We start from the raw sequence: 27267 nt of genomic DNA on the forward strand, positions 1-27267 counted from the left end.
TCCCCCGTGACATCAATGCAGCGCCCGGCCGAATTCGTGCCTGCGGCAACTTCCAAATCCTAGACCCTTCGAGCGCCGTCCCTGCAGTCCGCTCGCTGCTTGTATCACTTTCCTTCTTTTTCCGCCCCGCCAGCGGCATTGCTGCATGTATTAGTGTTATGCGTTGATTCTGGGCCCCCTCGCTTCCGCCCGATGCCCCCCCCCCCCCCCCCCCCCCCAAGACACCGTCGACGATGGCCACCATGGACGACCTCTCGCGGTCCGAGTACCCGGCAATGCTGGTACGCTCCCTATGGGCATCTCACTGATTGCGCGCTTTGGTGCGTCGAGCTGATTGCTGACTGTGTGCTCCTCGTTCTAGGCGAACCTCCAACCTAGCCAAGCGGTGCAAGTACTATCGGATCGAGTCAAGCGCATCGCGAGGGCCAACCAGGAAATTGCAGATTGGCTTCAGGTACGGCGCGTTGCGCGTAGACGTCGAGTGGAGCATGGAGGGACGCGAAGACTGATGAATCTTGTAGGAACGGAGGAAGGTCGAGGAGCAGTATGTTACTGCACTGCGCAAGCTCCTAGTCTTCAAGGTGCCAAACGCTGCAACCGAACTTGGGTTTGTTTGTCCCTCCTTCGCTTCTGAACCATCGGCTAACTGCCGCCACTGGCAGCATCTTCCAAGCACCGTGGGACAAGATTCTCCAATCCACCGACGGAATCGCCGCTTCACACCAGCTGTTTGCACAACGCATCGACAAGGACGTCGAGCGGCCGCTTCGCGACTTCCAGACCAAAAAAGAGATGCAAAATATCCAGACAATTAGCTCGAACCTGCAAACAATGGCCAAGGAGTTGGATGATGCAACCGAGAAGTCAGAGAAGCTCAGTAAGAAGGGTAGCAGGGCCAATGCCCAAAAAGTCGACCAAGCAGCGTCGAGGCTCGAAGCTGCCACCCATCAGTGGGAATCCCAGGCACCTTTCATCTTCGAAACGCTTCAAGCCCTTGATGAGCAGCGGATAAACCACCTGCGCGATGTCTTGACACAATTTGAGACACACGAGGTCGACCAGGCCACCCGGACCCAGGCGGCAGCTGAAGAGGTGCTCAACATCATGCTCGAGGTAAATACCGCCCAGGAGATTCAAAACTTCGCTCAGCGCACCGTTGCCGGAAAGCCAAAGGTGGAAAGGAAATCCACGACAAGACAGTCGAGTACCTCGGCTGCAAGCCCAGCTCGTCCAAGCACTGGTCATGAGGATAATGCCAGCGAGCACAGTCAGCCAGGTATGGGACAGGTAGCCTTATATGCCAGCTGATCGTATCAACTAACAGAGATTGCACAGAACCGAAACTGCGGAGCCGCATCGGCACCATGCTCAGCCGCCGTCGCCAGAGCGTTCACGGGTTTGGGCAATTGCCTCCTCAGAAGGGCCTCGGTCCTTTCACTCGCAACATCGGGAGCAGCCACGGCCAGACACTGTCCCCGAAAGCATCGTCTCACAACTTGAATGAGTCTCAAAACCGGCTACCGTCGGTTGTTGAGAGTCCAACGACGGCCGAGCAACGCGATTCGACCACCGATAAGGAAAATGCCAAGACGTCCCATGAGGGAACGAACGGGGTGACCGGCGCAGAAACGTCAAATGGCGCAGCACACCCTAACCGTACATCCAGTCTTTTGAACGGGACGGCCGAGGATATCTTTGATGCGCCGCCCGTACCCCCGCTACCTCAGCAGAACAAGGAGGAGCCGGCCAAGGACGCCGACGGCTTCACAATACCCGTCTCGACCAACGACCCTATTTCCCAGGCGCAAAGAGAGGCGGCAACTGAAGAGGGGGATCAATTCTTCAAGTTGAACATCAAGAATGAGCCCATCGCCGAGGAAGACCAGGACGCGAAGCAGGCGGCGTTATCTAATGTCGCGAATGCACTTACTCACATGGGAATCCCTTCTCGGAAGACAGGTACCGTGCGAGGGAGGAGGGACGTCCGGAACACGGTTTACATGCCGTCCTTGCCAGTCCCTGATTTATCTTCCGAAAATCCCTTTCCATCACCGTCCTTGCCCGTGAAGCCTCCTACCGCAACGACGTTAACCTCCGAAACGAGCCATACCTCCCATGCGTCCGACACCCAGTCTATCCGTTCGGGAACCTCCTTCGGCGGCGCCTCCTCCTACAGCACCATCGCGCGCCTCAGGCATCCGGATATGCATGGGCCGGGATACGGACCTGGTCTGCACTCCTCCATCATCGAGACCGTGTCTGCTGTCTTCCAAGACAGCGAGCCCAAGTCCGTCAAAGTCACAGGCGAGATTGCTCTCTCCTATGTCCCTGACCCCGATACGCCTTTCCCAGGTAAGTCCCATCACAATCCACTCGCGGCCGTTCTTCATCCTAACGACCGCCACAGCAGAGCATCAAACCATCCGCTTAAACAAATTCTCCCTCCTCGAGTCCATCGGCCCCAACCGCGTCTTTGTGTCCAACACACCCTCTCCGGACGAGTTCTCCCTCAACCTCTCTCACCTTTCCAGCACCACGTCGCCGGCCTTTACGTACCGCGTGCACGCCGACTCGGACACGGCACTGGCCTCGTACTGCCCCATTGCCATCCACCCCGTCTGGAAACCCCAGGGCGACAAGCTCGGGCTGCTCCTGCAGTACCGCCTCAACCCTGCCCACCCGGGCCCCGTAACGCTGTCGAACGTGGTCTTCGTCATGACGTACGAGGGTGCGCGCGCGAGCGGAGTGCAGACCAAGCCGTCGGGGACGCACCTAAAAGAGAAGCATCTCGTGTACTGGCGGCTCGGGGAGCTCACGCTGAGCGGAGAGGGGTGGGAGAAGATCATCTGCCGGGTGATTGGGGAGCAGAATGCCGAGCCCAAGGCTGGGCATGTCGAGGTGAGGTGGGAGTATTCGTCTACCAGTACTGCCGCTACTGCTGCTACTGATGGGAACCATAATGGGGGGAGTGGCATCTCAGTGGCGAGGTTGGTTGAGGGGAAAGGGAAGGAGAAAGAGGTGGTATTGCCCCAAGAGGAGGATGATCCGTTTGCGGATGTGGAGGCTCCGCCGGCTTCGCCGCCGCCGCAGCAGCCGGAGGGGGGAGGGGGAAAGAGCTGGGTTGATGTCCCGCTTGTGAGAAAGGTGGTGAGTGGAAAGTATGAGGCTAAGTAATGTTGTTGTTTGTGCGGGGGATGGCAGGTGAAATCGCTCGAATGGGGGTGTATTTTGGTGATTTTCTTCTCATCTTGATATCTTAACGCTTGTTTTTCTGTTCTTTTTTGGAAGAAGCGATGGATAGATCTTTGATTGGAGCTATGTTGTGGCGGTCGTGGTGGTAACATTTTGGACTGGTTGATGATACCGGAAGTCAGTTGGCATATTTGACTCCTGACTAGCGAAACTCTGGGGTGGTGGGTTGCCTGTTCTGTTGCAGGAGGGGGTGAGTGCAGAAAGGAGATTGAGAATGCACATAGCTTATACATGGCTGAGTATCTAGTTGTCTTGGCCGTTGTGGCTATAGTATATCTATGTGGGTGTTGTATTGAATATTATAAAGGGTTTTGAAGGAAAACGGTTCATCCCGGGTTTGTGAAAATTGGGGCCGACAGGGATGGGAAGGCGAAGAGGGAACAGAGCGCAAAGAAGTTGACTGCCTGGCCCAGTAACGGATCGAAAGGTGGTAATCCGGTTACGGAACCCCTACTGTAACTTGAGCGCTGGGACATCTGATGACGAGACAGGAGGGTTCGTGTGGTTCGCCTGAAACAAGGACGACGTCCAGGTATTGTATTAAAACCACGAGACCGGTATATTCATTACCCGTTCAAGCAACAAAAGCTGATGCCCCGTAATCGCCAACTCCGTTCCGCATCCCGCCAGCCATAACATGCCAAAAACACGAGTACTGTCTAGATATAAAATTACCTGCTCTCTCCCAAACAAGTATAATAAGAGGATATCCACTTGCACGCCTAATCACCCGGGCCGCACGGCTCTCGTATGCTCCTCGTAAAACTCGAGCGTGAGCGCGGCCAAGAAGCAGGGGACGCAGCCCCGCTCCCTGACCCAGAACTTGATGTTGTCGCCTATCCTCTGCGCGAAGGCGCTCCGGGGCCCGCCGCCGACCTTCATGGTGCCCTTCTCGCCGTCGAACACGATGCTGTTCTCGTGCTCGTCCGTCTGGGACGGGTAGTAGACGCTCTCGACGCGCATCTTGCCGCCGGGGATGAAGGTGACGGTCCAGCCGAGCGTGCTGAAGACGGCCTCCTTGAACTCGGCCGACTTGGCCGCCCACACCTCCTTGAGGCGCCGGGCCGACTTCTGCGACGACGCCGTCTCGGCCTTGGCGTCGGCGATCTCGCGCTGGGCGGCGGCCAGCTGCGAGGCCGGGACCGTGGCAAAGAGCGTGGGCTGCCGCTGGATGTGTGCGAGCAGCTCGGCGTTTTCGAGCTTGAGCGCCGCGAGCGTGGCCGCTTTGGTCGCTTCGTGGTCTGAGGTCGGGTTGGAGCGCAGCGAGAGGATGCGCGTCTTGAGCTGCTCCTTGGCGGCGGCGAGTTGTTCCGCGATGACCTCGTGCTCTTTTTGGAGGAGGCGATGTGCGGTCTGGAGTTCGGAGAATTCCGACTGGAGTTTGCGGTTCTTCCGGGCCAGCTGGCCGAGCTGTTCGTGCTCTGCCTCGTCGGTCTCACGCGCCCGTTTGCTGCCAACCACCGGCTGGACTGGGCTGGTGGACGCCGACTCGAGGGATGTGAGGTCGGCATGTAGTGTGCTGACCTCGGCTTTGTACTTGTCGACCAAGTCTTCGAGCTCCTGGATGCGCTTCAGCTTTTGTTCGTCGATGCTCTCCGGCTGCAGAGTCATGTCCTCCATGTCAAAGGTCTTCAGCTGCGCCCGGAGATATTCGACTTCCTTGACGGCGAGAGCGCGTTGGCGATCGAGGCGCGCGCGGGCCTTGTCGTTGCCCGCAGCGGAGCCTCCTGTTGTCCTGAGCTTTTCAATCTGGTTTAGCAGGCTGGCCCTCTCGCGCTCTAACGTCTTAATGATGCTGTCTCGGTCGGCGATCTCGGGCTGCAGAGCCCCAAGCTTCTCGAGGAGGGAGGCTGAATTTAGGCGTTCTGCCGATAGCGCCCTGGCCACAGCCTCGGGGGAGTCAAATTCGGCTTGGCCGTCTATGCCTCCTTCGGTCTGCAGATAGGCCGCCCAAGCCCGCCTCTCGTCTTCAAGCCTTTGCCGCTGCCGCCTCTCCTCAGCGAGCTCGTTTTGGACTGACTCGGTGGCTTCCAATCTCCGCTGGAGTGAGCGCTTCTCTTCCTCGACCACTTCCACGGCCTTGTGGACTTGCCGTAGGTGCTTCAACTCGGCGTGTTGCTCCCTGGTCTTGGCCTCCAAGGTACGGATGTGCGTGACCTGGTCAGACAGCTCCCTCCGGATGACGGCAACCGTCTCGGCGTCGCCAGTATGGGCTTTTAGACGGAGTATCTCGGCCTCCAGACTTCCAATGGTCTCGTCTCGTTCCGAGAGTAGAGCTTGGGTTTTTTGCAGGACCTCTTCCCGTGACTTGTTTTCTTCCTCCAACTCTTGGCAAGTCCGCTGCGAGGCCGCGAGTTTGCCCTTCAAGTCGATGATCTCTCGCTCGGCCATGCGCGCAGCTTCATCCTTCGCAGCGCTTAATTCCTCGAGCTGTTCTTGGACCAGCCTTGCCTCCTCTTGCGCATCTCTTGCTTTAGCCTCGAGCTCTCGTTTCTGTCTGTCCTTCTCGACCCTCAACTCTTCCAACTCCTTGTGTAACGTCTCAACCTGCCGCAGAGCGCGCGCCTTCTCTGCCTCGGCGGTCTGCTTTGCTTTGAAATCGTCCTCGGCGCGCCGTTTGGCGTCGCACACCTCGTTCTCCATCTGCAGCCGTGCCAGCTCCTTCTCCTGCTCGTGACTGTTGATTTGATACCGCAGCGTGCCCACCTCGGCCTTGAGCTCCTCGATGCGTTTGCGCTGGGTCTCATACTCCTCGGCGTCAGGGGGGGCGCGGTTCTCCTTGCTGCTTTCGCGGCTAATGTTGCTCGCAACGGTGGCGGCGCGGCCACGGGGAGGCGAAGGGCCCGAGGGGCCGCCTTGTCGCGAGCTGGGGCGTGCCATGGCGCTGCGTGGAGTGGTTGTGCTGGCTTCGCCGGTGAGGATGTTGTATGAAGGTTGCGTGGTCGTGCTGTTCCGGAAACTGGATATCTGCACAAAGGTTAGCAGGGACCCAATTCGGCCTGTGGCGCGTCTGCATCGTACCCTTGATCCCCGGAGCGATGTATTTGGTCGCGGGATGCCACCACTGACGGTTGCCCGGAACTGCGAGCCGCCGCTTACCGAAGGACGTCTCGCGTGCCCCGGAGGATCACCTTGTGGCGTGGAGGACCGCATCGTGGGACGCGGTTTGGGTTGACTTGGCGTTCGCGGCATCGAGAACCGAAATGTTTGGGGGGAGGACAAAGCTCGGCGCAGTGGTGCTGATTGGCCGATGTACCACCAGCTGGACAACTTCTGCGGGGCGAGTAAACAGCAGTTCCCGTCTTGGCCTTTGCGATTGGGACAAGGCTGGTGTCGTCACGCGAAATTCGATTTCATTCGAGTAGAGACGCCCAGCAGAGCCATTCAGGTCTGAGATATGAGGTTGCTCGACTGTCAATGTGCCTCGTCTTTATCTCCTATGTTTTGCGGGGGGACAGGCGCCACGGCATCTTCCGTTCCAGATATGTAGTAATAGACCACACAGCATACACCATTTAACTGCAGTAAGTTAGCTTTGTTTCAGAAAACAAGAAAATTCGATAGGGTGTGGTGGGAATTCAGCTTCTTCCGGAATGCCTCTCCGCTACTGTCTACTATCTACCTGTACTACTAATTCTTTGTTCTTTGCTTCCACCGTAATCGTCACTCGCAAGGCTGTACGGAGTACTGTATGTACTGTATTGTAGTACGTGTAGCCAAGCCGCCAAGCCAGCCAATCTGTGGGGTGTGACAAAGCCTGGGCTATCGTCCCTGTCGATGACGCGGGCGGTGATCTCCACTGCTGCAGTGCAAAGCAACCAAGCAATTTAGCGGGCACAGCTCTCGGGAAAAGCTGGGTACAGTAGCTCTTCGATCCCGATTTCCTTTCCCACATGGATATTGGCCAGAGGTGACCTCCTGCGGCTCCTGCTGCCACGACATCCGATCACGCCATCCGAGACAGATTTCGAGCCGACTTTTCCTACCGCAGAGAGCGACCGCAATGGTTCGCGGTCGCGTAACCCCCCGGCTGCGGGTAGGCCCCAAAGGTTTTCGCTTTATTCTGTCTCGGACGTCATAGCTCATTTCAAGCTTCCACAGGGTCGTCTCGCGCCGTGCTCCACGTCTCTAGGCCCATTCCTCGCCCGCCAGCCCTCTGCCACTACGACATGCCCGATCAACAGCAGGCCTTTGGCTCATGCGCGACAGTACGGGACGGCCGGCGGAGGCCGCGACAGCAATGCCGAGTCGGAGGACGCCCGGGAAAGTGCTAAACACGACGCAGCCGCAGACTCCGCGACGGAGACGGCAAGGAAAGATACCGAGTCCGCCGATGCCGTGGCCAAAGAGGCAGCAAGCTCGGCCACGTCGGGGTCGTCAGTGGTCAGCGATCTGAAAGACTGGGAATACAATCCGAATATGAAGATCTCTTCGTTCAAGGACCTGCCGCATGCCAACTTCGGCGTGAACCAGCACATCCCCTTCGACGCCGAGTTTAAGGAAGTCTTGAAGTCGATACCTTGGCAGTTCCGCGCACCGATTCGTTATGCGTTTGCCTACGGCTCGGGCGTCTTCCCGCAATCAAAACCCAGCGGGAGGGTCCCGACCATGGACGAGATCCGCGCTATCCATCCCAAGGCACCACTCGCCGTGCAGAGAGCCCAGGACGGCTCACCGAAGATGATTGACTTCATCTTTGGCGTGTCACACACTCAGCACTGGCATTCGCTCAACATGAAACAGCATCGGGACCACTACTCATCGCTTGCCAGGCTTGGGTCCGGTGCCGTTTCCTACGTCCAAGACAAGATGGGAGCCGGCGTCTACTTCAATCCCTACGTTGTCGTCAACGGGATCCTGGTCAAGTACGGTGTCGTGCAGCTCAGCACGTTAGAGAGAGACCTGAGCCAGTGGGAGACGCTCTACATCGCGGGGCGGCTGCACAAGCCAGTCAAGATTCTGCGCGACGATCCAATGATCCGTATGGCAAACCAGATGAACCTTCTCTCGGCGCTACGAACGGCGCTTTTGCTGCTCCCGCCAAGCTTCACGGAAGAGGAGCTGTACGGCACCATCGCCGGCATCAGCTACCTCGGCGATCCGCGCATGGCTCTCCCCACCGAGAACCCACGCAAAGTGAAAAACATTGTAGGCAACAACATGGCCAACTTCCGCCGTCTCTACCTCCCGCTCATCGAGACGCTCCCAAACGTCGACTTCAACGACCCGGCGTGCAGCGCCAGGGACTGGATCTGGGACAATACGAACCTGAAGCTCGTCCAGGACATGGACCCGGTCAAACGCGGCAACATGGTGCGGCGCTTGCCCAAGGAATTCCGGTCCCGGCTCTACTTCCAGTATCAGAAGAAGCTCGCCATCCCACAGGAGGAGTTCTCCAAGATGATGGACGAGAACCGGAACGAGGACTCGGTCGCGTTTAAGCGCCGCGAGGGAGGCGGGTTCGAGCAGCGCATTGCCCAGGACGACCCCTTGGAGCTGCGCAAGTACATCCGCGCCGTCATCAAGCAGACCATCAGCTGGCCGGCTACCACGCAGTCGCTCAAGGGGACCCTCACAAGCGGCTTCCGCAGAACATGGAGGTACTTGATGGAGAAGATGCACAAGTACCGCGAGGGGCGCGCCGTCGAGAAGGCCAAGGCTGCCGAGGAGAAGGAGGAAGCGGCCGCAGGGGGCAACAGCGGGGGGGCCGGGGAAAAGAAGCCTTAGTTCGACCCCGTGTTCTCCGTGTGATGTGTGGTGTCTGGCTGGCTCGTTTGTAGCGTGTTTCTTACTCTGTACATATTTACGCACGGCATGATGGTGGCACCGGGAAAGAGGCATTAGACAGTGGCTGGCGTTTTGTTATTCTAACATGTATCAGCGGCTATAGAGGTCATCGAGGCAGGACCAGAATACTGCAGGCGAGCGCAGTTGGCCTTGTTGAAGGGTCGATGAATGATGTCCCATGATGGGGCCCTGCTGGCTGATTCTGCCCGCACGGCATGTTGGTTTCCCCGCTGCAGCCGGGCGATGTGTTAAACACGCAGTTTCTTCACGTTTCGGCAATCTTGAGGCGCGAGGGCTCCTCTCGTGACCTCCTTCGAACCCGACATCGCACCCCGTAGCTCACAGTTCCTCTGGTTTTGGGCATGATCGACACGTACAGGACAAGGGCCGAGAGACTAGTGCGCTGCTGAAGCACGCTGATAGAACTGAAACTACGTAACGTAATATTATCTCGCTCTGGGTCGGCTGTACGCTTTCTCTAAGTAGATTAGGGTGTCGTTGCTCGATACACACCTTGATTCTGGGGCCGACTTTTTGGTCATATCACATTATCTCTATTGGGACAATCAGAAGCTTCGGTCCGATTCCTACGCGTCTATCAGACTGGAGAACCGAACCCCGACAGAATCCGACACAAGATCACAAGGACCAACTTGTCCAAAGAAAATGTTGTAGTATGGGAGCCGAGCGAACCAAGTCTGGGGAGGCTGAGGCTCAGCCCAGCCTTTCAGACGACCAGAAAACTTATGCTTCTGTCCCAGCGTATGCAGAGACTCGTTGTCAGCCTGTGCCACCCACAAAACCGAAGGGGTTATCACACGAGGAGGAGCGACACCCTAGCCCCATTTGACTAGACTGAACTGCAAATTAACGGTCCGATTGGTTACCAGAAACCTGGAGCATGCGTCTGAAGCTTTTTGACAGGTGTGAAATGTCAAGGTCAGAAGCCTGGCAAACGACCGGGGGGGTCAGGCCAAGCATGAACGTTGGCAATTAGATGGATTGAAACACGTTCAGTTACCGACCGCTTAAGCATCAGGGCTTCTCGTGAAATGTTGTTGTATAAACGACATCCAAGGAAGGACGGACAGAGCGGAGGTAGCTACACCCAAGAAGGGTTTGGGTTCGGAGTGCATGGAGGGCCTCTGATTTGCGACCCCTTGCAAGCGTCTGTAAGAGTGCGAATCCTATCAATGCTTTGAGCATGGTTTCTACATGAAAAGGGGAAGGCCAGGCCAAGGTCGGTCTTTGTGTAAGCATGGATGATGGTCCTCCTATGCAGAGCTTGCGAGATGCTGCGTTCTCAGTTCTCAGGAACCTCGTGATCTCAGCGGTTCTGTCGTTAGTGTAGGATCACGGAGACACCGGACTGACCCCTAGGACATGGCGACGTGGTGATCCTTCGGTGAAAAGCCGTTGACCCGCGCGCGTGGCCGAGTATTCGACCATGCAAGCCCGTTGCCAAACGTGTATAAGAGGAGAGGCTCTCCCCTCGTTGTGTCCATCTCATCAACAAGCTCGTCAGCACTTCAGACCCATCATTCCAAATCAACACTCACCAAACAAAAATCTAACAACCAATTCCCCCCCAAAAAAATGGCCAAGCTCATCGCCCTCGTTCTCGCTGCCGCCGCCCTGGTGGCAAACGTCCAGGCCGCGTGCCCGCCCAACGCCAACCTCTGCGGCTCCGAGATCATCGACCGCTACCACTGTGAGTCTCAACATGTCAACCCTTTTGGTTGCATCCAGTCGCTGACGGCAAACCACTTATGCAGGCGACGATGGCACTCTCGTACTCATCACGCCGGCGGGTAATGATCCCCGTGACTGCCACTTCTTCACCAACGCGGAGGGCATTCCTCAGGGCGGAGGAGTGGCCTGCTGCTCCGTGGGGAGATGCCGCACTGATTCTAACCTGAACTCTTTCTGTGATTAAACGGGGGTGGAAGTGGGGAATTGGGACATGGTGAGGTGGGAGGTGGGAATCTCATCGCAGTGAGGTCGAGTCGGGTTGCCAGATACAGTCTTGTACCAATCGCCGCCAAGTATGTACTACAAATAAGACGTATCCAAGCCGGAGAGGCAGCAATCCAGAACGTGCAGAGTAATAGGTTTACGGCTCCTGTATCCGTGATATTCAATTGTTGTCAACCCATCGCTACTACTAAGCGATATCATGGCCCTCTAGCTAAACAACGTTAGGCAATTGACTGAATCGGGCTCGCTAATAAAAGATATGAATTTCATAACTAGAATTTTACCCGCAGTAACAAAAGTCTTCTCTTTTACTTAGTAAGTATTCTTGTATTTATTAAGTCTGCGAAACTTATAGCTACACTCGGTACGGAACAACTCAGCCGAGGAAGGGCGCTTCGCTATTACAAGGCTGCCGCTCCTAACACAAGCACCTAGCGTTTAGAATACCAACTTGAGCAATGTCGCTGTGATATCCGGTTAGACGTCATTGATTTTGCTGATGCGACTGCTCAGTACCTTAGTGAAGTCAATTAATCAGTTCAAATCACAAGGAACCCCTCTTCCCCTGCAGTGTTACCAGTAGGTAGCAGCTACTAGCCAGGTCCCCCACGAATAACGCAGAAGCCAGCTTTCAATGTATTCTGACTCATGGCTTAATTGTGTACTGGGTACCGCGAAGAACCAACACTGCGGGTATATATGAAAGTTCCGTAGGATTCCTGTGGATGTTACGCTGGTTTAACAGCTTGGGGCCATCCGGAATCTTCCGCGACTGCTCTCGGCAGAGACAACCTGACCAGCAGATTCACATTAATCTAGCTGCAAGCTATGATTGGGTTAGGAGATACAACGTCAAAGGTGGGGAAAGTGGCAGTCAAATACCGTCCGACGACGGTTCGGAGGAGAGTGGAAGCTGGCTAAATGACTGCGCCGCGTGTACAATCTACGGCCCGAAGCTGTCCCAGAGATCCTGGTAAGCCACGTGAAGGTTTGGATTATCAACTCCTATTCTGGCGGCTGCTTGATCAGGAATGTGGTATTGAAAGAGACAGCTCTCTCTTGCCTTTGTTCATTCATCAGCCCTGCCACTCACGGCTATAGACTAGTATATATATGGCGGGCGAAAGAACAAATAGCGAAACCGTATGTCGGTTATTGCTTGATTCAACTATCGCTGCTTCGAGTTGAATGAAAGTTTCTACACCATGATCGAAATGAAGCAACAGTGGCTAGCAGGACTAACCATCCTCGGGCTAACGGTCCTAGGGGCCAGCGGCGGCAGTATAAAGATGTCGTGCTCGCAACTTGTGCTTGACCGCATCGACCCGTACGTCGCGGCCCTGCCCCTGGCTCCGGATGAAGACAGCCAAACTAACACTCGGTCAGCTTGGTCAACCCTGGGGTGTTCGGTACTTCCCATCTCCATCAGATCGTGGGAGGGAACAGCTTCAACGCCACGATGGACCCAAACACGGACCCTGCCGAGCGGTCGACCTGCACCACCTGCACCTTCGCCGACGATCTCTCCAACTACTGGACCGCCGTCATGTACTTCCGCGCCCGGAACGGCACATACAAGCGCGTGAAGCAGCTGGGGGCTCTCTTCCACGAGGAGGCGCGCGACGGCGGCATGACCATCTACTACGCCCCTGCGAAGGAGCCCAGGCCCACGGTGGCGTTCCGGAAGGGGTTCCGGATGCGCAGCGGCGACCCGGCGTCGCGCACCGCCGGCGAGCACGCGGGCATCGACTACACGTGCCTGCTGCGCGACGACACGCGCTTCACCAACATCTCGTTCGGCTTCCCGGCTAACATGTGCCCCGAGGGCATCCTGACCACCATCTTCTTCCCGGACTGCTGGGACGGCGTCCACCTCGACACGCCCGACCACCGGAGCCACGTGGCCTTCTCCAAAAACAACCGCACGGAGCGTGCCTGGTTTGAGCTGGGGGACTGCCCACCCAGCCACCCGGTGCACATCCCCAAGGTGTTCATGGAGACACGGTGGGACACGCGCGAGTTCAACCGGCCCGAGCTGTGGCCGGAGGACGGCTCGCAGCCGTTCGTCTGGAGCTTTGGCGACCGCGTCGGGTACGGGCACCACGCCGACTATATCTTTGGCTGGAGGGGCGACTCGTTGCAAAAGGCCCTAGACAGGCCGAGGTGTGGCGATCAGATTTGTGAGCTGGCCCTACAGACGATTCCCGAGGCAAACAAATGCATGAAGGAGCCCGAGGTCAAGGAGGAAATAGATGGGTGGTTGGACAAGCTCCCGGGCGGAGTCGTAGCCGAAGCTTAAGTAGTTGGCTGATGACAAAGAATGGAGAGCTATCGTAACCACGCAGGAGCCACCAACGGACGACTCAACGAGCGGGAGAGGCTCTCTTTTCAAGAAGATTGGTTCCCGTGTAAAAGCGCACAACTCGTTGGAAGAAGAGAAGCTTCCGGTAACCGAAACACAAAACTCTGATAACTTTGACCAGACTCTTGAGACTCTAAAAACACGCAACCGTAACCCTATGTACACATTGCCATGTGTCCCCGCCCCCCAAGCTCCCCCCGCTCCCCTTCCCAAATAAAAAAACACCTGATGAAACGCGCTCGCTGCACATCTCTCACTTATTTACAAGCCTGCCACAAGCCTGCCAGGCTCCGCATTACTCCACCACAAGTCCCTCCAACACGCGTATCGCCCTGGTACCCTCCCTCTCGAACGCCGACACCATGGCCTCGCACTCATGCTTGAGCTTCTGCTCGGCCAGCCCGGCATTGTGGTAGATCCACTCCTCCACCGTCATCCTCCTTTCCGGGCTGGTCAGCTCGCTCCCCTTGCGCAGGAGCCTCGCAACGCCATTCTCCTTGTCGCCGTTCGCGTCGGAAGAGCTGGGTGAGAAGAGCAGATCCAGATCGGCGGGTCGCCAGGGAGTGGTGCTCTGCAGGCCCGCAATCATGTTATAGTTATTGTTGCGCCTCGCCGGCGAGCTGCTACGCAGCGGCGTTGCAGTGACGTTGATGGGCGCGAGTGCGACGCGCTTGGATCCGTCGCTGGCGGCTGCTTTCGAGGATGGGGGCCGGTTTTCGGCGTCCGAGGACTGTGGGGACTGTGATGGCGAGATGGCCGCCTGTCTGGCCGATGCAGACGGCGTGGTGTGCGACCGGGGGGTCGCTGGGGGTTGGGGGAGGCGGTCTGCGGATGGTGGTGGCGCGGGGAGTTGTAGAGTTTTTTCCGGAGCCGGCTCCTGAACTGCCTCAACAGGCTGAGCGTCATCCTGCACTTCTTGGTCGACTGGGTCTGACTGAGGTATCGGCTCTTTAGCCTTCTTCGTTTGTTTGGAAGCCTTCCGCGTCCCTGCTTTACGCCCCTTTTTCGGTACTATTAGAGTCTCTGTCGCTGCTGGCTGCTCGAGCTCCATTTCCGCCTGCAGGGCCTTGAACTCGGCTTCGATATCGGCTTCGGTTGGCTCTAGGGGAGTTGGATCAAACATTGCATAGTGCTCGCTTTGCGCTTTCGGCTGCGTGCTTGCTTTGCGGGCAGTGGTGGCCTTTTTGGGGCGTCCTTTCGCACGCGCTGGTGCCTTTGGTCTTTCTGAGCCGGAGTCAACAACGGGGTCTTCAGGGTCCGTCTGGTACCGCTCCAGATCGGCTTCGAGTTGACGATCAATCTCGTCGTCGTCGGGAAGGTTGGCGCGTAGAGGCGCAGTGGAAGCTTGGGACCTGACCGATGACTGCGAGACCTTCCGCGTGCTTTTCGCTGTGGAGACGCGCGCCTTCTTCTTGCCGGCTGCTTTCGCAGGAACGGCATCGCCCATCTCGGTGTCTGGCAGCGAGCTAGTCGTGCTAGCGGTCTCTACCGCGTCGCTTGCCTTGACACGCGTGGCACGCCTTTTCGGCTCAGGCGCCTCGGCATTTGTGAGGGCGGCATCCTCCATAGCGTCGCTTGCACGCTTGCGTCCTCTTGCGGGCTTCTGTGGCGGAGGCTCTTGCACTTGTGGCTCGTCTTCTAGGATCTCGACCGCCTCATCCTTCTTTACCTTGGTCTTCCGCCCCTTGGTCGCCGCTGCCTTCCGCCCCCTCGCTGTCTTCTTGCCGCCTTGCGTCATGGTGGATGCAGTGGTCATGATACTATCGTCGTGATCGGCCGTGATGTCGGCGGCAGATGCGAGATCCGATATGGCCGTGGCGACAGTCGCGACGGATTGGACCGAGAGGCGCGATGCCTTGGATGCTCTAACTCCCTTGGCGCGTCCCTTCTTTGGCGCCGGGTACTGGCTGATGAGGGTAAAGAACGGGCAGTTGGGTTCGCGCCGGTAGTGCTCATCGCTGGGGCTTCTGGTTAGCGCCGGCGTCGAGACGGGCCCATAAGGGGGACTTACAATGGGTTGTCGCCAGATTCCCAGCCCTCAAGTGCGAGTTGGCAGTAGGCACATGTTGTCATGTCGTCGGCGTCGAGAGACGGTGTGTACTTCCAGCCTGCCTCGACCAGCTGCAACCCACCAGGTTAGTCTGTGCTGCAACACGGCCTGCTACAATGCGCCTACCTTTTTCGTCTTGCATTTGAAGCCTTTCTTCGACTCGTATGGCCACCTTCCCGCAAACGTCGCTTTCCGCGCCTCGATCATGACCGGATCAAGAGGATGTACCTTGCCATAGTTTCCCAGCCCGGCTTCAATGGCTGCCATGAGCGCCCACCCACATGTTGGCGAGTGCTTCAGGTGCTCCTCCAACGGGTTGTCATTCTTCTCCCACCCGTCGAGCGACTTGGCGCAGAGGAAGCAGACCACATTGTCCGGACTTTTCGGATGGGGCTCGAAGAAGAAGCCGGCTTTGGCGAGCTGGGTGTCCGGACGCGTCAGCAAAGTCTCATCTGCAGAGGTGTAGGGTTATGCAATTACTCCAACAGGCGACAGCGCCACGTGCGGCCAGGCCAATGCCTTAGAGACTCTGCCCTTTGCAACGGGCTGAGGCCCTCGAAACGAGGCGAGACGATTCTCGTAAACAAAGTATTGCTCGTCGGCGCCGGCCATTGCGACGCTCGTTGTTCGAAGCACGTCTCCTCTCTGGCTCTGCTGGGCTTTGTGGTCCGGACGGCAGCGAGCAAAGGCCTACGACGCTGCAGCTCTCATCGGACACGGTTCAGAATCGGGGCGATAGGACCTGGCGTTGCTTTAGAGGGAGCTGCGCATGGTCCGTATGTTTGGGAATATCGGAAACCGCAAGAACCGTAAGAATGAGGACGCTCGAAGTGTTGGCAATTGATGAAGCCTGGATTGAGCTCAGCGCGCAATGTCAGGAGGGAGGCGGCTGCAATCGCCATAACATCACGCGCAACGGTGATTGGCGGGACCCGCCGCGTTTGTTTACTTTGCCGTTTGTGGGTGGGGGCTCGCTCCAAAGCGGGGCATTGTACTTTTCGAGGCAGAACGCCACGCGCGCCATCATCGCCTCGTGTCCCAAGCCACACATGAATCAGCCTTGGAACATGCGAACTTCAATTGATCCCGCGCCCCCATGGCAACTTTACGTGGCACACGCTGCCATGCGGTTCGCTGATTCCGCCAGCTTCTCTCAACCTCGGGAGCCATGTCCCCTCCGGATCTTTACCTTGGCGAGAACTCACGGACCGACCGAGCTCGGTGTGTCTCGTTCATAACTCGGCATCTCACAAAGGTCTCGCCCTTCTGTCGCCGCCAAGTCGCCGTGATTGATGACTACGGGATGGAAACAGCACCTTCCCCTGTATATCCCGGGGATATTTTGTATCTGCACGCTAAAAGCCACCTCCGGATTCTTGCGTGTTGACCACAAATACTTCCATCTATCCGGGGGGGAGCCGAGTTCGGACGAACCTACAACGACTGATGTGGTGTGTTCGAGTCGGTCCTTTCCCCTTGCAGCTGCCTACCTCGGGGTTCTCAAGGAGAATTTGTAAGGAAATCTGACCCCGAAGCCCCTGGCCAACCACCTATCGGCTTTGTGTCCCCACAAATCCACAGTCCGAGTGGAGGCTGGCGATGGGATCCTGGAGATCCCTCGCAAGCTGAACAAAGTGCCGTCATGTCATCCCAGCTCGGAAATACCGATCTCGCTAAGTGTGACATTCCCCCTAGCCAGGGGTCCATGCGTGGCCGCAGTACTGTACACTATCGCCGTTCTTCTCCGCGGGCGCCGCCAGTCATGGGAGGCGCCGGTGTTTCTAGAATACACGTGGAAGAGACAACGGACTGCCTATGATCAAGCTTTTTAGGGCGTGCATTTGCCGTCATTGGTTTCACAGGCCAAGAGACGGCAGTTACCGCGTGCATCGAAACTAAAATAATAAAGTACTTTTGCCTTCTTTTGGAGGAAGTTGCTGCGTCTCGTTGGCCCCACAGTCTGCTGCCATGATTCATGGACAGAACCAGTCAGTGATGGAAGTAAGCGGAGAAGGCAAAATGCTATTGACAAACTTCATTTTCTTTATTCTCATTTCAAAAAGGGAGGGAGGGCATCTCGATCGGGATACCTCGCGAGCTCCAATGCAAGAACATTAGGTAGTTATCCCAAAGACGTTCATTTTTATCTCTTCATCATTTACTCTCTTCCTTTGTTTCCTCTTCTCCTATTAGCCACGGTTATATCGAGATGCGTTTAGAGGCGATCCGCCAACGGGGCCAAGACGGAATCTATCAAACCAGGTCAGAGACAGAGGTTAAGCGGCTGACTGTTTTACAAATGCCCCACGCGTGCCCGCCACCCTTGCCACAGTCCTCATGCCAACGAATAGCATCCGGAACCGGGCTGGCGTCTAGAAGCTATGGATGACCGTGTGGGAACAGCTGCATGATGGGGACGCAACTTCGTGACCCTCAGGTAGGATCTAGGAACATGAGAATCTGGAGCACGGCTACCTCCAAGATGGTACGTTTAAGGTGTTGGTGGAACTGTAAGGTACACCGCTCTTGAAAGCCCCTTTGATACAATAACTAGGCCAACTTAGGTGGCGATAACTCCCCATGCCCGAGTACCGGAGATTGTTCTCGACCGAAGTCGTCTGCCGTAGCAGGGTTCCGCCAGCAAACCGGGCAATCCTTGACTCAACCTTCTCTCCGTGGATTTGCAGATCTTTTTGAGTATACCCGCAGGCCCTGGCCGTCTCTTGCACCTTCCTTATTTCTCTTCGCGCCCCCACCGCTCGGAACACTGACATTGTGAGGACGCGACTTCCCACGACTCCAGCACAAGAGGCCGGCTATTGCGTCCTACAAGCCGCCGCCTTCATAAGGTCAAGCCTCGGGCGGACGGTCTGGTCTCGCTTGGACATCTCCGGTCTGTCAACCGGCTGTACCACGTTCAAGTCCCTTCCCAAAAAGGTTCCAACCCTCCCAGCCGCAGACCGAGGTGACAAGACGAACCTCGTCTTTCCTGCGAGAGCCACTATGGCGGCCATCAACTCGGTCCTGGATAGAAGGCCCTCGGAAAAGAAGCGCGCCTTCGGGAGCCCTGATGTTGCAGTCATGATGGGTTCGTCTTCCGACGATGAGGTGGGCGAAGTGCGGGACACGTCCCAGACGGACTATGAGAAGCAGAAGGCGGCTGAAGGTGAGGCTCATTTTCACCAGCTCGGCTGGAAGCGCCTCACCATTGTCCTGGTTGTCACCGCCGTCGCACTTGGCAGTCTCAGTCTCCCCGGCGCGTTCGCGACGCTGGGTATGATAGCTGGCGTCATTCTGAGCGTCGGAATCGGCCTTGTCGCCATGTACGCCAGCTATGTTATCGGCCAGGTCAAGCTCAAGTATCCGGAGATCTCGGACTACGCCGACGCCGGGCGGATGATGTTCGGCAAGATCGGCTACGAGATCATCAGCGTTATGTTTGTCCTGCAGCTCACCTTCACCATTGGCTCCCACGTTCTGACGGGTGCCATCATGTTCGGCAACCTCACCGACAACGGCGCGTGCACAATCGTCTTCACCGTGGTCTCGGGGATCCTTCTCTTCCTTGTCGCCATCCCCCCGACATTTTCCGAGATGGCCGTTCTCGGCTATATCGACTTCGCGTCCATCATTGCCGCTATCCTCATTACCATTATCGCCACGGGCATCCGTGCCGGCAGCTCTGACGGCGGCCTTGCCTCGGTCCCGTGGTCCGCGTGGCCCAAGGAAGGCCTGACGCTGGCCGAAGCCTTCATCGCCATCACGAACATCGTCTTCGCGTATAGCTACGCGCTCTGTCAGTTCAGCTTCATGGACGAGATGCACACCCCGCAGGACTATCCCAAGGCCATTTTTTCTCTCGGCATCTTTGAGATCTTCCTCTACACCATCACCGGCGCCCTGGTCTACGTGTTCGTCGGCCCGGACGTGCAGTCGCCGGCGCTGCTGTCAGCCGGCCCGCTGGTGTCCAAGGTCGCCTTTGGCGTCGCCATCCCCGTCATATTTATCTCGGGCAGCATCAACACGACGGTGGTGGCACGCTACATCCACCAGCGCCTGTTCAAGGACTCGATCATCCGCTACGTCAATACGCCAATGGGGTGGACCACCTGGATCGGCCTGGACGCCATCCTCACGGCCTTCTCGTGGGTGGTTGCCAGCGCGATCCCCTTCTTCCCTCCTCTGTTGGCCATATGCTCGTCGCTCTTCATCTCGGGCTTCAGCTTCTACTTCCCTGCCGTCATGTGGTTCATGCTCATCAAGGAAGGGAAGTGGTATGAGCGCAAGAACCTTGTGCTGGCGGGCGCCAACGCATTGTGCTTTGTCATTGGCATTGTTGTGCTCGGAGTCGGGACTTACTCGAGCATTGAGGATATTGTAAGAGCAACCAATCCTTTTTTTTTTTTTTTTTTTTTTTTTTCCTTGGTCATTTCTTTCCGAGTGATGACTAACTTCAAGGTTCAGCTGCAGCGTTATGCGACAGGGGCGGTTTCGGATCCGTTTAGCTGTGCGCCAATATCATGATCGGCTGCCAGTGCATATTTGGCTTTGGCGGAGTCGTGGGAGTTGTTCATTAAGGGAAGCGTGATTACGGTAAAAGACAGTGATCCAGAGGTTCACGCAGGGAGTGGCGATCTGGTCGCTTTCAATAATCTATATGATCGGATAGTTTTGATGAGTTCATGCATAGAGCAGCGGATGATATTATGTGCCCTTCCGCTAGGTCAAAATTACAATATCGTGTGTAGTCGAATGATTCAGGTACATAAACCATACCAACATAGACCTTGCGCCGACCACCCGAGTTGAGATGGACTAATTATGACACTTGAATATAAAAGTTGAAATTAATCACTGAAGACTCCCTCCTTCCTGGAGACGCCTGTACTGCCGCCGCTTTAACCTGCTTAGGAGGTATGCTTGTCTGTGTAGCGGGTTAGTCTCTGAGCACACAGCCTTGTTCTTCCGGTTTGAAAGGGGGGTGAGGTCGTTGTAGCCCGGGCTTTTGAGAGGGTAGGTCCCTAGATATTGCCTTGAGAACAAGTCCACAGACGTTGAGAACATTTTCGGGTCCTATGTCACAGAGTTCTGATTATATTAGAAAAAGGTTCCATAATTTCGAACATCAATTCTCGATCTACTAGACACTTGATACCATATAAAACATATATTGAAGTTTGTTCCTGAAAGTTCCGTCTAATGATATATAGATATCTAAGTTGTCGCTTTCTCTCCACCATGTCTCGCGTTCTTATCTCCTGCGAACTCTCCCTTCCCTTTCTCATTACTCCAAATTCTTCAACATCGTCAAAAGAAGGTCTCAGAAGCAACCTGAATCAGAATAGTGGCGATGGCCACTGACCACGTTAGTGACTTGCCGCACAAAATGTGTTACGGTACTGGCCGGACTATGGCAAAGTACGGGCCTTGACAGCGCTGAAGCACAAGGCATTGCGGGATTGTGCATGTGAGGATTTGATAGCAATTAGATAAGACGGAGCCCTGCATGGAGATTGAACAGGTCTTGGGTTTGCTGGCTGTAGCTTGTTGTGAATCTTCTTTCCTGGATGTCAGCAGTTCGGTCGGAATAAGTAAGGTAAAGTACGCAGCTTTGACTCCCGTCGTGGGGTTCCACGGCCGTGATAAATGCCACGCTTCTTTACTATAAAAAAGGCACGAAACCTTGTTTCCAAGTATTATGAAGCAGGAAATTCAAGGCATCTGAGACTTTGTGGCCTGATGTATTACGGGGTCTCAGTTGGATGGCGCACAAGGGTTTGAGACTTCCACTTTCCGAACCGCTACTGTAACTTAAAGTCCATTAAGGTAGGTAACTAGGTATTATCAAAGCACAAGGGGCTACCAAAACTCTCAACTAGATTATCAAGGTCAAATGGCAAATTACTTTCTTCGTTCTCCGCCGCCTTCTCGGGGGGCCAATGACCGCGCCTGTTGGACGCGTCCTCGACCATCCGCCAAAACACCGTCTTTAGATGCGTGTATCCCCCAAGCGAGGCTCGCCCGGGGTGACACCTTCGAATCGGAAGCCCTGGGTGAAAGTTGGGAAAGTGTCCTGACGGAAATGTCGTGGGAGGTGTTGTCATCCAGTGGATGGGCTCGAGGGGTCGCGTGAAGCTTCGGAGAACTTGTTGAAAGCTCGGAGTGTTGAAGGCGTTGAAGATCGCCGCGGACAAGGGAAGCGGAGCGGTGAAGGGGTTGCATCTAAGGAGTGTCACAGCCATTGGCCGGAGACTCCAACGTTAAGCGTCACAGCAGCGCCGAAGGGCCTATGCGAAATAGGACGACAAACTTTGTAGCGGAAATTTCTTTACGACTGGTTCGAAAAATGATTCGAAAGAGCTTTGAAGCTACCTATCCTTACCAACAAAGACAAGTTTTACCAGCCTACCTCTGCTAAGCTACTCAACGATTTCTAGCCGTGAGACGGCTCGCCGAGAGGATAGGAATTGGCTCCTCCATTCACTGGGCCGGACACTGCAGACACTCCCTGTTCTCCATACGGCCACGGCACCAATTGGAAACCGTCCGAATCCGGGTCTGCTCCCGAATAGTCAACCATCGGCCCACTATACCAGGTTGCATCTCCATTTGGGTTGGCGTAAGCGGCGATGCTCGTCTGGTCTTGAGACCACGTGACACTGGATGTGCCAGCATGATGATGTCTGCGGATAGGGAAGTAGCTTTCGTCAGACGTGGGCAGAGGTATCATCATGCTTTCCCCCAGGGGCTGTGAATAGGCTCCACTTTCGTTGGCTTGGAGCTGAAGCTGTGAGGTAGCGGATATGTTTGGCACAACAAGGTTCCAATCTTGATTGAGTGCTGAGCTCTCCGGTAGCTGCTGCGGCGGCGGTTCTGGCGCTGTGTTCAGTCTGCGGCGTTTTCCCGGAGTTACAACCTCTGGGCTTCCTTGCCGAGTTGCTGGGAGCTGTGCGTCAAGGGGGCGGCGTTTGGTGCCACTGGTCCCTTGTAAGAACAGCTCATAGTCGCTGAAGACCTTGCCCTGGTGGCTCCTAACTGCATCCATGACCGGGCCGATGAAGTGTTGTGGTATCAAGCCGTCGAACCTTTGCCTGAGAGCGGGCTCGGCGTCCTGGAAATGCTTCCGGATCTTCGCGCACGTCTCATCAGGGGGTTCGAATTCTACCAGCGGTTAGCTCTCATAAGCTATAGGCTAACCAAGAACAGCCGCGGCACGCTTACCTGGTGAGGGAACGGGATGATCGTTTGGGAAAAGTATCCGGTAGAGTACATGCCATGAAGTGATCTTATCTTTTCCTCTGGAAGCTAGGCGTTTGTCAACCTCGACGGTCACGCCGTCATCCGGATCCTCTTCTCCTGAGGGCTTTGGTGGTGAAAATTGACAGGGTACAGGAGACTGAAGGTGCTGCTCAAGAAGCCTGTCAGTACTGAAGCCCTCTTTACATTTCTGACATTTATGCGGCTTTGGGTCTGGTTTCTTGTGCTTTGTTCTGATGTGTCGTCTAGAGGATTGATGTCAGCTCGGACCCCATTTGTTGTCGGTATTTGAGCTAGGAAGAAGGATAGAGCTTACTTGAGATGATCGAAGCGACTCCAGCCAACTATCGCGCATTGCCTGTACTCTTGGCTGTTGGTGCTGAATCGCAGGGGGTTGTGCTTTCGGTAGGGACAACTGTATTTGAAGCAAATGGGAGCATTCTTGTCGCCATTAGTTGTTGCCCCCTTTTTAGGGCTGGGAGGGCCGTTCCCCTCCAGTCCCCCTTCTTGCGCGCTGCCACCGGCACTGAGTCCTTGTCCCCCTAAACCCGCCCCCCGCATCTCCCCGGAGGACGCTCCATAGCCTCCGCTACCCAAGTCTGGGTTGAGAGCTGAGCCCGATCCTCCATCGGCCATACACTGGTTCATCTGCGGCGGGGCGGTTAGATCGTTTAGGAGTTCGTGGACGAAGTCTGTCACTGCGGACTCGACAGCTTGGCTGATCGAATCGATGTTGCCGTGGGCAGCTGGCCCTCCGCAGTATTCTAGGACGATATCGCAGATCCTACTGATAACCTCATCTGCCACGTCGTCTTCGTTGTCGGAGACACAGCTTCTGGAGTCTTCATCGTCGCTAATGAGAGAAACAGGTTGAGTAGAGGGTGCCATCGAGGGCAGAACTTGAGAAAGGGGCGAGCCGGAAATATCCATCGACGAGCAGTCTGGGGTGTCGTCAGGGCCCTCATCGACCTCCATACATGTCGGCACATCTTCCGCCTCTTGGCTATTATTAGCATCCGCAAAGGCTTCCACATGTTGATCGAATCCGATCATGGCCCATAGTTGCTGTTCGGGGCAGTTAACTCTGCAATAGAACTCTTGCTTATCGTTACTCATTGCAAGCATCAGCGACGGCGAGCTGCAAAAGTTGCGGTGAACGGGTCGCGGGCCGTGATACAAGTTGTAATGGAACACTTGTGCCCAATCTCCGAGTCCCAGAAGATCGTGTGGGGTGTTTTCGCTCTGATCCGGCGCTGCGGGAGATCCACTTCGGGGCCATAGTGGTCCGAACAAGGAGATCGAAGACTTGCCTCTGACCCGCTGCTGGCAGCTAGACAGCGTCTGTTCGAGGAAGAAGATGAAGATGTGCGTAAACCTCGAGCACACCTTCTTCTGAGTATCTATGTGCTGCGGTACGAGCTTCTCGGCTTCGTGCTTGACTCGCTCATGCAGCACGCTGATATTCTGACGTATTTCGACAAAAACTTCCTCAAGCTCGATGGGCGCTTCCCAATCTGGACTTTGATCAGTTCAGGGCCAGAAGGAAAAAAAAAAAAGAACGCCTCCAACAACCCCCCACCCTTCCAAACCTAAGGAAAAAAAAAAAAAAAAAAAAAAAAAAAAAAAAAAAAAGGGGGGGGGGGGGGGGGGGGGGGTTTACTGATGAGACACTGACCTGGTTCTGGCACCAATTCCGAGTCACCAAATATACTCTGGTAGATTGCTACCCAGGGGTTCTCCGACTTGTGAGATCCACTGTTTATCCGGATGATCTTACCCATCGCCTCAACACTCATGTGGCCTTCAATCTCGGGCGTTGGTCCTGCTGATATGCACGGGCACGCATTTCCGTCGGCGGTGTTGTTCGAGCGGCATCGAACGCAGTTGTCTGATCGCGGGCCATGGAATATCTTGAGGTGCTCTCTGCGTTTGGTCTCCGATTAAATTCAACCTTTCCAGACGGTTGCGGATAGGATCACATACTTCAGTCTTGCCATGTCGAACCCCTCGGAAGAGCACCGCCTGTGTTCCCGGATGTTGAATCGCACGGGGTTCCGCTTCCTGTACGGACATGCATACCGTTTTTCTTCCGCCTGCAGGGTTACGCCGCTCACGGCCCGGGCCCCGGGAGCCGGAGCCTTCCCTCCATCGTCTCCATCATCCCCGCGGTTTCTGTTATTTGGGTCATCACTTCGAGGACGACCAGCTGGCTTGCAGGCTCCTCCGCTGACGGCCTGATCCGACTTCGCCGACCTGGCCTCTTGGGGACCTAAACCACCGGCAGCGGGAGGTTCCTGTGTTCCGCCAGCCATGTGCATCATCCCATCATGATACTTGGCGCCTGGCACGACAGGAAGCCTATTGGTGAGAACTGGCATGGAGTCGGCCATGCTGTCTTCACCATCCGAATCAGGCTCTATCGTTGTTTCTGAACTGTTCAGGCTTGGGCAAGGCGAAGAACTTCTACTTTCCTCGTCCTCAGCTCGGGGTGTGTCAGAGGATGTATAGCAAGAGATGAACTGGGCTCTGGGGCCCGTGTACCCGACTGCTGTGCCAGCTGACATGTCGGATTCGGGCAAGAAAGAGACCTAAGAAAGGGATAGATGCGCGACAATTTTAAGTATCTGCGGAATTAGATGTTGCCTGATGTTTGCCAACATGGGATATCGGACGAAATGCCTTTGATACGTGAGTATGCAAGAGGAAAAATGGAGTTTGAACATTTGTCCGGAGTTTCAAACCGGTCAATCCAAGAGCTGCGACAAAACGCGCAATGTCGGCGCATATTTCCGGCCATGGTGTGGCCAAAAAACCACGTTCAGTTGTCTTGGATTGAGACACTTGCGACTCAACCCCAAGTGGTTGAGCCTGCTTGAGTCTAGGTGGCCGTTGCGGCAGGGGTGGCGGGTTACAAACTCACGAGATTAAAACAAAAACGTTCCAACCCGAACTGGGCGAACCAATCGGAGATCAAAGGGCAACACCATCAACCCCCGACGGCAAGCAGCTCATTGGGGCCGCTTCGGGGCTTAGGCTCCTTGCTGCTACAGTGCCCGCCCTGTGAGGATTCTTAATTAAATAGACGCAGAGGAAGTCCTATGGTTGATGTATAAAGTAATCCATTCTGCCCGCAAGCGAAGGGCAATTACTTCGTGTGCACTGGGAAGTTCTAGACGTTGAAACTCGACAATGTCAACTCGAACAACAATCCGTGTGCTTTGACTTGTGTCAGCGATCTACTGGTATCAATGGCCCGGTTGGACCGGATGATCTACCAATTCCAGTGCTATGTGAAACTTTGCAGCCGTGAAGATGAATATCTGGGGCCTGGGCAGTCAGGCTGCGTCCTAAGCACTAGGGAGTAGTAGTAATAGTGTGCGTATGTCTGAAGTACTTGGGTACCTCGTGATTTATCTGCTCCAACCTCTTTTGGCGGAGACTCAATGCGGTCCAGCCATACGGACGTTCAGGCGCCGCTCCACACACCAGGTGTCACGAGAATGTCACATCATCAACGCACACAACGTACTTGCACTTCATCGAAGGGATCCAAAACTCCACCAGACCCCGTTGGAAGATGCATTTGAATGCCTAAACTTGTACCCGTGAAACTGCATATTCTTAACTGTATGCTGAACTGTTAAACTCGACTAAGAATCAGATTCTTGTGGCAAGTCCTGTTGGTATAGCTAGTCAAACAGGTACAACTCGAGGTACACGCTGCAGAAAGTGCCGCTTGAAGCTAAAGGTTGAACCGATTTGCGCAGCACCCCTTATCGCGTGAACCACGCTCCTGCCAGCCAACATTGGCCCAGACGTAACAAGCGTAGCTCTACGAGTATAGCTAGGATGCTCAGTCGGGTTTGCTTCAGACACTTCACGTAAAGCAGGGTATTCCAATCATAATAGACTCAGCTTATAGGGCAACTCCAGTCAGTTCAACAAGCGATGGTTGAAGAGAAGGATGATCGGGGTGGCCCCATATCCCAAAGTACAAAATCCGCTTCGTCTTCGCGTTTATATCGGGATGCTTCTCATCGCCACTCAAAACATCATCCAGCGCACTGCATCGACTGCAAAACATCCCCTCCAGTTTGCCCTCTATATCGAGATTGGTACTTGCCCGCGAGAAGCAGCCACCGCACAAGCCCAGCCGGCTCCTCAAAAGATGGAAACCACTTTTCAAAGCAACTCCGCCAACGCACCGTCCGGAACAAGGCAAGTTTACCAAATCCAAGCGTCCCGAAGGGAGCTAACACCTAAATCAGCTCCCCCAATTCCACTGGGTCGGCTAGCTCGATGCTTGGGCCTTTCCTTTACGACACCTCTTCGGTGATTGACAGACTTTACACGAGCAACCTAAGGGGGGCGCCACACTTGACGATGGAGAGACTCAATGAGATCTGCAGGCCGTTGACGTCGCCAGGGAAATGAGGCTGCGCTGTGACACGGGGAAAGTACTTGAATGGGCAGGGAATAGGTAAGGCCAGAAAGTTGAATCTATTTTCACATGCAACTAGTACTCTATTGCCGGATTTCTACGCATGTGGCTATAAGAGACTATATACGTGCCCAATCGCAG

At 55.5% G+C, this 27267-nt stretch overlaps 8 protein-coding genes across 8 annotated transcripts; 5 read left to right on the top strand and 3 right to left on the bottom strand.

The window, feature by feature from the left end:
• Positions 1–233: 233 nt before the first annotated feature.
• SYP1 (Suppressor of Profilin deletion) lies at positions 234–3174 on the top strand (the record flags this gene model as incomplete). The annotated part of the gene is made up of 6 exons (XM_071065196.1): positions 234–281; positions 362–454; positions 522–607; positions 663–1276; positions 1336–2352; positions 2411–3174. 6 exons carry the CDS (start codon positions 234–236, stop codon positions 3172–3174), a joined length of 2622 nt encoding a protein of 873 aa, XP_070921297.1.
• Positions 3175–3978: 804 nt separating this feature from the next.
• MAD1 (coiled-coil domain-containing protein mad1) lies at positions 3979–6405 on the bottom strand (the record flags this gene model as incomplete). Its single annotated transcript, XM_071065197.1, has 2 exons — positions 3979–6219; positions 6274–6405. The coding sequence occupies 2 exons, from the start codon at positions 6403–6405 to the stop codon at positions 3979–3981; spliced, it is 2373 nt and encodes a 790-aa protein (XP_070921298.1).
• An 850-nt stretch (positions 6406–7255) lies between these two features.
• On the top strand, positions 7256–8979 carry TAM41 (Mitochondrial translocator assembly and maintenance protein 41; the record flags this gene model as incomplete). Its single annotated transcript, XM_071065198.1, has 2 exons — positions 7256–7288; positions 7354–8979. The coding sequence occupies 2 exons, from the start codon at positions 7256–7258 to the stop codon at positions 8977–8979; spliced, it is 1659 nt and encodes a 552-aa protein (XP_070921299.1).
• Positions 8980–10635: 1656 nt separating this feature from the next.
• MFIFM68171_09780 (uncharacterized protein) lies at positions 10636–10975 on the top strand (the record flags this gene model as incomplete). Its single annotated transcript, XM_071065199.1, has 2 exons — positions 10636–10750; positions 10815–10975. 2 exons carry the CDS (start codon positions 10636–10638, stop codon positions 10973–10975), a joined length of 276 nt encoding a protein of 91 aa, XP_070921300.1.
• A 1246-nt stretch (positions 10976–12221) lies between these two features.
• Positions 12222–13315, top strand: MFIFM68171_09781 (Nucleoside diphosphate-linked moiety X motif 17; the record flags this gene model as incomplete). The annotated part of the gene is made up of 2 exons (XM_071065200.1): positions 12222–12343; positions 12403–13315. The coding sequence occupies 2 exons, from the start codon at positions 12222–12224 to the stop codon at positions 13313–13315; spliced, it is 1035 nt and encodes a 344-aa protein (XP_070921301.1).
• Positions 13316–13673: 358 nt separating this feature from the next.
• MFIFM68171_09782 (BIR-domain-containing protein) lies at positions 13674–16040 on the bottom strand (the record flags this gene model as incomplete). The annotated part of the gene is made up of 4 exons (XM_071065201.1): positions 13674–15336; positions 15390–15499; positions 15555–15848; positions 15909–16040. The coding sequence occupies 4 exons, from the start codon at positions 16038–16040 to the stop codon at positions 13674–13676; spliced, it is 2199 nt and encodes a 732-aa protein (XP_070921302.1).
• Positions 16041–18431: 2391 nt separating this feature from the next.
• Positions 18432–19952, top strand: MFIFM68171_09783 (Amino acid transporter transmembrane domain-containing protein; the record flags this gene model as incomplete). Its single annotated transcript, XM_071065202.1, has 2 exons — positions 18432–19805; positions 19887–19952. The coding sequence occupies 2 exons, from the start codon at positions 18432–18434 to the stop codon at positions 19950–19952; spliced, it is 1440 nt and encodes a 479-aa protein (XP_070921303.1).
• A 1909-nt stretch (positions 19953–21861) lies between these two features.
• Positions 21862–25075, bottom strand: MFIFM68171_09784 (uncharacterized protein; the record flags this gene model as incomplete). Its single annotated transcript, XM_071065203.1, has 5 exons — positions 21862–22589; positions 22650–22930; positions 23002–24199; positions 24361–24608; positions 24669–25075. The coding sequence occupies 5 exons, from the start codon at positions 25073–25075 to the stop codon at positions 21862–21864; spliced, it is 2862 nt and encodes a 953-aa protein (XP_070921304.1).
• Between the last annotated feature and the right edge of the window lie 2192 nt (positions 25076–27267).

Source organism: Madurella fahalii (assembly GCF_045866475.1).
Source record: "Madurella fahalii IFM 68171 DNA, scaffold_5, whole genome shotgun sequence".
Lineage (NCBI taxonomy): Eukaryota > Fungi > Ascomycota > Sordariomycetes > Sordariales > Madurella > Madurella fahalii.